The sequence below is a fragment of the Pterocles gutturalis genome, unplaced genomic scaffold (genome assembly GCF_000699245.1).
Source record: "Pterocles gutturalis isolate BGI_N339 unplaced genomic scaffold, ASM69924v1 scaffold15171, whole genome shotgun sequence".
In the NCBI taxonomy this organism is placed as follows: domain Eukaryota; kingdom Metazoa; phylum Chordata; class Aves; order Pterocliformes; family Pteroclidae; genus Pterocles; species Pterocles gutturalis.
In genome coordinates, this window is record NW_010103468.1 from 3,669 (window position 1) to 11,845 (window position 8,177).

An 8,177-nucleotide genomic window follows, 5' to 3' on the forward strand; every position below is an offset into this window, starting at 1 on the left:
GCTTCGAGTCTGAAGGGCCATGCTTATATATGTATTATAAAGAGAGATACCAATCTACTGAGACAAGGCTGTGTGAAAAATAAGTGGGCAAGATATCTTTAACTGAAATCTCACACACCTGCAGGGACAAGGGCTCAGCCAAGCACTGAAACGTTGTCCTGTCCCTGGCTGTTCCTCACAGGGGCGGCATCTGGCTGCCCATGTTGTCCCGGGGATCTGGGGAGCTCTTGCCCTTGGGGGGCTCAGGGGGCAGACTGAAACACGCTTGGTTCTACTGCCCATGGGTCAGGCACCCCATGCATCAGGGCCCCTATTTCCCCATGGGGCTTCCAGTAGACTGTTTTGGTTTCTTTACCATATGGGAGGAGCAATAATGGGTTTCTTCCCATAAGGGCAAGAGGGGAAGGGGCTTGGGAGGGGAAAGACAGTCAAAATTCACCATACGATAGTTAGACAAGTCTTCATAGAGGTCCATCTGCCTGCTCGCCGCTCACTCTTGCTCTCTTGCGCTCTCTTGCTTTCTCTCGTGTTCACTCTCATTCTCTGCAGGACGTACACTGTTGTAGGGCTAAAGGTGTCCTTTTGTCAGGCTAAGGTCAAGTCCTTGGTTAGCAGAGGGCAGCCCTTCATACGGGCCTGTCCACAGCATATTGGCAAGGGCTCAGATTGGAAGCTGCCGTCTGCACCGCTGGGTAGGTGAAGTTAGTGTGCTGCTTGGCCTTCAGCCGCAGGCTGGCCAGGCTGGAGTTGCATGTGTCCCTGTACATGTAGGGGCTGGCTGTTGAGGCGTAAGGACAGCCACCAGATGAGACAGCAGAGTTGAGGCTTGGGCTGTTCAGGCTGTTGATGTTTCCCAGGTTGTTGAGGCTGGAGGCTGGTACTCCGGTCACTGCAGAAGGGACCATGGATGAAGGCATGGTCATTGAGGCGATGGAGCTGGGTGGGGAAAACATAGGCTGGGAGGAGAGGGGAGTGACGTTCATGGAGTTGAAGAACGGGAAGCTCTTAGCCGAGAGTGGGCTGGTGGCAAGCCCTTTGGTGGCCCAGTTGTTGTAGGAATAGCTGGAATACATGTCGTCATAAGGCTGCATCAGTCCGTTGAACTGGGTTCCAAAGCTGTTCTTGCACAGTTCAGCCTGTTGGTTCCTCTCCCGTTTCCTCCACTTAGCTCTGCGGTTTTTGAACCAGACCTGTGAGAGAGAGAGAGAGAGGGAGAAGGGAGGGGATGGGAATTACACTGGAGAGTGCCTTGCCCCGGTCCCTTTGCCCAGTAAGGCGAGAGCTGTTGAAGGGCTGAGGATGCTCCCGAGGAGCTGGGAGGCTGAGCATCAGGAAAGGGTTGCAGTAAGATGTCTGAGCTGCAGGGTCATCTCCCAGTGAGAATCGCCACCTAGATCAAAACCCAACCACTGCCCTTTTACAATACGGAAATAAGTCTACCTCACTCAACAGATGGATGCACTTTACATGGGGAAAATGAAGGAAAATACTTGCTGTACTTCCAAGTGACCACAGTCCAGGTGGAGGGGTAGGGAGCTTGGGAGCAAAGAATTTGAGGGATGTGGTTGGAGAGCTGCTGAGTGGAGGAAACGACCTCTCTTGTTTTGACATCACCTCAGGACCGGCTTGGGGCAGTGTGTTAGCATTCTAACAGGAAAATCTGTTGGTGTTGGAGGGACTCGAACAATATAACTTCCTAGAGCACAGAAGCTGCTAGAAGGCTATTCATGGTGCTGCTATCTCATATTTCTAGTAGTGGAGAGAAGCTCTCATTCCAGCTGGAGCCCTGCCACACTATGCCTGTGACTGCACAGTGGTTTGGGAACCCCAAAGAGTGCCCTCCAGCAAGGCTAAGGCTGGGGGATAATGGCACTGCAAGGAAGGTGTCTGCTGGGTTGGGGCAGCTCTGTGGGGCAGAGCCTGAGCTTTGCATCTCCCTGTGTTATTGCAAGGTGGCACTGGACGGGGAAGGCACCAACAGCACAGGGTATGTGTGTAGCTGGACATGGCAAATCTTGAGTGTAGAGCCTGGTGAGGTGTTTTCAAGACAGGGAAATTTTCTAGTGCCCCTAATTCCTTCCTTGGTTTGGGGACAGCTTGGTGGCTTGTATTGCAGCCAACTTCCTCCCCACAAGCTCGGGCTCAGGAAAGTGGGAGGGCTGCAGTCCTACCCGGACTCGTGCCTCCGTCAGGTTAGTCCAGACTGCAATCTCCTCCCTGGTGCTCATGTCTGGGTAACGGTTTCTCTGGAAAGTGGCTTCCAGCTCCTGGAGCTGCTGGCTGGTGAAGTGCGTCCTCTGCCTCCGCTGCTTCTTCTTGAGCGAGCTGTCCTCAGGGTTGGAGTCGTCCGTCTGGTTTTGCTGGGACTTCTCAGTGTCTGTGCAAGAAACAGAAAGATGGGAGATATCCCTGAGTTAACCTGGGGGCTTGGGTGCATTTGGTGAGCCTGTTCTTGGGGCAACCAGTCCATGCTCAGCGAGGTCCTCCTCCGCTGAGGCCATCAGCAGCTCCAGCTGCACCCACAGGAGTGGTCCCGTCTTCCTCTCTTGCCAGCAGGCATCCACCCTGCACCAAAACCGATGGCCTCCTGATGCAGCACAGCTTGCCCTCATTTAACTGCCATAAAACATGTCAGCTTCCAAGTGACTGGGTATGGATTTTCCAGACTTCTAGTTTATAGTTTTTATTTGTCATAGTTAAGATGGGTGATAGTGTTACAACTTAGCCAGGCCAGCAGCTACTCTGCTTAAAACTCTCTGCCTCGGTTGCCCTTTAGAAAAACTGCATGGAAACTGCCACTTATGGCACAGAAAAAAAATCCAGTAGCATTTTTGTGGACCAGTGATGGGAAAAGGCAAATTGCCAATAACAGCAAGTTGAAGTTCTTAAATTAATGAAACCTGAGAAGCACAATTTTTTTTATTCTTCCTCCCTTCTTGCTCTTCTACCTTCTCACTTAGGTGTACGTATATTTATTTTTTAAAAGTAGTATTAGATCTTACCATGAAGTACTCCAGCATCGCCCTTCTGCCCCTGCCTTGCTCCTCACTTGGAGATCCCTCTCCTAGAGGCAGCATCTTTCACTTCATTGCCCCTTAAGTGAACATCTCAAAACTCTCTAGTTTTCACACTGGCATCTAACTGAAAAGTGCAGCTCAGCCTCCTCCTAAGCATTAAATCCAGGCCTTAATGCTGAGCTATGGGCTGCTGTGGCTGGAGGTGGGCCCCCAAGCACCTCCCTGTGCCACAGCCCCTTCTGGGGCTGTTGGTACTTTGCAAACAGGTGCAGAATGCAAACGCAAGTATCTTTCATCATCAAAAGAAAGCATATTTGAGCACTTGGGAAACCTATGAAGGACAACTACAGGGAGGAAAGCTACAGCTTGTGCTTAATTCTGCTGGGAACCAAGACAAGCCACCATAGAAGAAAACTATTCCATTGAATATAAATAATTTCTGATGTTCACCTCCTCCTTCCTCTGATCTAGAAGCAAGGTGAAGTAGTTCCAACTGAAAATCGTGTTTTCAGCAGAGAGGGGAGCTATTCTTTTAGAGTGGAATACTCAGATAAACTAAGTAGAAATGATTGCAAACAGTTGCCAAACTGTTCCATCTGGGAGAAAAACCTTTAAAAAGTCCTGTCACCACTCTGCTGAGATTCAGACTAAAAGGATTTTTTGTTTGGTCATGGTTTTTTTAAGTGGAAGCTAGCTTAAAATACTTCAAAGCCCAGAAAGATACATGGAGGTATCTTGTACAGCTCCTTAAAAAGCAGGGAGGCAAGAAAACAGTAACCTGGAATACAGCTAGGCAAGGGAAAAAAGGGGTTCCTCAATTCAAACGGATGTGTTCTGGAAAAACATGCCCCATAGAAGGCAAATAGAAAAGACAGAGCCAAAGAGACAGGCTGAAAAGCATCTGAGCATCAACAGAGAAAGGACCATGCTGCAGGGTGGTGCTGTACCTGCCAGCAGATGCTTTAGTGGATCCAGGCCCTGGGGGACACTCCTGTCACAGGAAACTGGTGTCACTACCCCATGCCTGTGGCAGCGTGTTAATTCAGAAACCCCTCCCTGGCACTCCTGGGAAAACCCTCCTTGCACCTGCCTTCCTCTGGAGGGGGCAATGCTGGAGCCACGGAGACCAGTTGCAGGAAAGATGCTCACTCTTCTTGGAGGAAAACCTGGGAGCAGCCAGATGAGGCTCGTTTCTATGGGCATGTGTTGCATTGACCAAAGCCATGCAGAGTCCCCACAGGCTCCCCACCAGCTGCCTCCACTTCTGTGGCACATTTAGTGCTATCTGCCAGCAGGAAAGCTAACGCAAGGAGAGCTAGCTGGCTATTGAGAGCCACCCTGAGCCAGCTGGAGAGGCCTCCACCACACGTTGTCTCACAGCAGGGCACAAGCAGAGGAGGAAGGTACTGTCTTCTGTTCCCAGTGCCAGGACCAGCTCCTGTTTCCATCCAGGGTGTACCTGCTCATGCACTTTCATGAACTTTCCCAGTGCACTCTTGAAACAGACAAAGCCATAGGACCTGAAAAGTGGAACAGTAGGAGCTGGCTGTGGTCTTGTGGCACTCTCCTCATTCCCATGAGAACCCTCATGTGGGGATCCCATGTTCAGCAGAACTCTTGGAAGCATGCTCTTAATGTGGATGATTTTTTTTTTATAGCGGTTCTTCCCAAAGGGATAAATCTGATTTCTCTAGCTCAGTGCCCTAATCCAGCATTGGAAGAGGGAGATTCCTGCATTATCTGTTTCTAAAACAGATGAAAAAGGGAGTGATGCCACCATGTTTGAGCTAGTAATTAGGAACGGCTCAGTACAGATGAAGGGACAACATTTGTTTTGTTTGTTCATCTGCTAAGTCTCAGTTAATTAAGAGTATGATGCATACAGGGGGTACGTTCCCACAGGAGCCCCTGACAAATGTGGATTTCTAACAGGGTTGCTGTCAAGCAGGAGGATGTGCCCTAAGCGGGAGCTCCTGCTCAGGACCACTCTTCTTTACACACACCATCAGTACACCAAGAGGGAAGGAGAATGGATCAAAGGTACCACTGGCTTATGGACTGCATCTGGGTGGAAGAGCTCACCAAGCATCTTGCTTTGGTATTCGTCTTCTCCGTACCTTCTGGTGCAGAACTTTCCATAAATCCTGCAAAGTCCAAGGAGATGTGGGAATCTTGACTTTGAGGCTGGAAAAATCTCTGCAGCTACACATTCCTCTTATTGTCCTCTCTGTTTCTGTACCTGCTACCTGTTGCTCTTCCTGAGCATTGCTTATAGGGAATGTCATCTCCGTTTCTGGTTCCTCTCTAGGCAGGGGGAAAGTGCACTCTGGAAATGGTGCAGAGCTTGGGTGCTGCAGTGGGGACCAACAGCATGGCAGTACAGGAAAACAAGGGACCCCACAGGAAGGACAGACCCTTAGGAGGACAGGGACAGGCTCCCTGAGGAGTAAAATTTGGAGAGGTGCAGGGCAGTTCCTCACCTCCTCCCTCCTCATCCTTGCTGTCCCCCTGACCTGTGCCGCCAGATGAAATCTAACAGAAGTGAGTGTCAGAAACCACTCCACATCATCAGAAGATACTCAAGATCTCTGAGAGCCAAGCCCAGACAAACAAGGCTTGTGCTCCCCTCCTGGGGATCCCTTACTCTGCAGAGGAAGGAAGCAGAGACGAGAAGGGAGGAGGGAGGCTGCTCTCTTGAGGAAAGGCAAGAAGCACAAGAAGTGCAGCCCTGCCCTGTCCCAGGCAGCCCTTGGTAGCGTGCTCTGCTCTGCTCTGCCTGGCATCAGTGATGTGTGTCTGCCATCGGCCTCTCTGGTGCGAATGCATAAGCTGCCAGCCTCTGTGTGCAGGTAGTGCTGACAAACACCCATCTCCCAGAACCATTTTATTTCTAGACCGCATAAGACAGCGGGGAGTGACGTAGCCAGGCACCCAGCACTTATTGTCAACCCAAAATAGGTTGTGGAATATATCTTGTGCACGTTCGCCCACTCAATGAAACGACTGCGGTCATAGCTGGAATTAGCTGCTCACGCCTAATGGAAATAAAAGTCAGCTCCTAAATTGGCAGTTCTGCAGCATGCCAGGGTGGGCTCAGTTGGGAAGGCCACTTGAATGGAGACAACCGTGCATCCAAAGCAGCTGACGAGGAGCCACTGAGCTTGGGGATGTGCCCAGCTAAGGTATGTGTGTAGTGGGGAATTCGGTGGGTGGATTCTCTGACCATAGTTATCCCAGCATAACTCCTTTCACGGTACTTACTCTGGGGAATTTTAATCTGCATCATTATGCTTATTAGCTTTTGCATGTGTGTGAGCCCAGAGGTTCTATGTCGGGAGCAGCAGGCTGTCCCCAGCCCTCACCTCCCCTTGCACTGGCAGCTTTGCACTGTCCTGCTGCATCCAGAGCAACAAAGGATGGAGCGCTCACAGGACAGACGCAAAATCCAGGGGAAGCCTGGATGACTTCTGAGCAGGTGTTAATGGTGATGTTTCTTCTTCAGAGCCTGACAAAGAATGCAGTAGGTTTGGGGTTTGTTCAGCCTTTGGGAATGGTCAGAGGCACCTCCTCAGGATGGAAGTAGCCCACTGTGGAGCATCAAGGCACAAGTGACCAGACTTTTTCAATGAAAGCAGGGACAAGACAGTACTTCTCTTCCTCCTTATTGCCTGACCGTGGAAAGCTCAGAACAAGGTTAATCTGCAGCATGGAAAGTTTCAATATAAGAAATTTAAATACAGTAAAAAAAAAAAAGGGGGGGGGGGGGGGAAGCAGAGTACAAAGCAAGCAGCAGTGTACTAGTTTATAACTAGGTATAGCCTTCCCTGCCTTGGGACTGGGGACCCAGTTTAGGCAAATACAATAAAATCTTGGTTGGGCAGTGACCTGGCTTGCCTGATTTCTGCCTGCCACGGGCTGTGTCTTCTGTTAGTGGTGGCTTCCTGCAGCTGGAGCCAGGCACCCCCATCACCGATGTCCTTGTGATACACATCCCTATGCCCTCCCCCTGCTCACTGGGACACTGGGACAGCCGTGCCACTGCAGCACTGTGCTGGCTTATGGTATGAGAGGAAGCTCAGCATGACCCTGTGAGCATGGCAGCTGACTCCCTGCTCCCACAAGCCACTGGCCACCCAGATCCACCCACAAGGTTGGGTTGGGACCTCTCTTGCATCTTGAGCCTTGCACTCACCGCTGTGGTCCTGCCCTTTGCAGCTGTGCTCGTGCTGAGGGGTCCCGGAGTCCGAGAGAGACAAGGCTGGGCTGCGAGCCTCCGCATCTGCCAGCAGGTTGAAATCCATGGGGCAGGGATGGGTGGCAGAGGAATCTGAAAAAAGCAGCAGGCAGAAGGTGATTAGGGAGATGAAACCGTGTGTGTGACCTCCCCACCCCCTCCGGGAGGGACTTGCCAAGCCTTGAGGAAAGGTCTAGGAAAAGCAAAGGATCCCTGTGTGATCCTTGGACCCCTCTGAGTTTCCTGGCTGCAAAATGGACATGCCAGGCTTTCTGCTGAGCTTCCCTATAAATCAAAAATCATCTAGTGACACTTCTATTTGCAGCCTTCAGAGAAAGAGCCTCCAATTTATAGGTGACATTCAGACTGAAATAGCAAGCCAGGAGCATACTGTGTAACGGAGATCTGAGGAAGTGGTTCTGGGCCAGCCAAGGGCTGTTAGCACCTTCCCCAGACATCCCGCCTCTCCCATCCTCCCTGCCCAATTTCCCTCCTCTTTCTCCCTCGCTTCTCCACAAACTGGTCAAGCACAAAGCTTAATGCAGGAAGGCAGTTCAGAGGTGATTAACGCAGACATACACGCACACATCCTAAAAGAAAAGCACTCCTGTGCATGGCACCGACAGGAAGGCGTGCCTGCCTGCACAGCCGCTGCCGTGAGCAGGGACCCAGGGCAGTGCACAAGGAATCCTTCTGGGTACACAAGGAGCTCTGGAGCCTGAATCAACATGGGAATCGTGTTACACACCCTTGGGTGCCTGGGGATGGGTGAGCCCGGCTCAGCAGCAGCTCACTTCCAGCCTGGGGTCATCCTGGCTGAAGGTGCCCTGTGTCCTCTCAAGTGGTTTTCCTGGCCCCAGGCCACCTCCCCTGGCTCAAAGCATCCCAGCTGGGAAGGTGCCGGCACTGCTCCCCACAACTGCAGG

At 51.4% G+C, this 8,177-nt stretch overlaps 1 protein-coding gene across 1 annotated transcript; it reads right to left on the minus strand.

Annotated features, from left to right (window-relative positions):
• Positions 1-626: 626 nt before the first annotated feature.
• Positions 627-7,318, minus strand: LOC104471401 (pituitary homeobox 3). Its single transcript, XM_010086736.1, has 3 exons — positions 7,210-7,318; positions 2,172-2,377; positions 627-1,190 (listed from the first exon to the last, which is right to left on the minus strand). Exons 1-3 carry the CDS (start codon positions 7,316-7,318, stop codon positions 627-629), a joined length of 879 nt encoding a protein of 292 aa, XP_010085038.1.
• Positions 7,319-8,177: the final 859 nt, after the last annotated feature.

Excerpts from the sequence above, each read along its gene's own strand:
- LOC104471401 (XM_010086736.1), bottom strand. The coding sequence starts at position 7,318 with ATGGATTTCAACCTGCTGGCAGATGCGGAGGCTCGCAGCCCAGCCTTG. Across the intron at positions 2,378-7,209 it reads CAAAGGGCAGGACCACAGCG|ACACTGAGAAGTCCCAGCAA; the intron begins GTGAGTGCAAGG and ends TTTCTTGCACAG. Across the intron at positions 1,191-2,171 it reads TGACGGAGGCACGAGTCCGG|GTCTGGTTCAAAAACCGCAG; the intron begins GTAGGACTGCAG and ends TCTCTCTCACAG.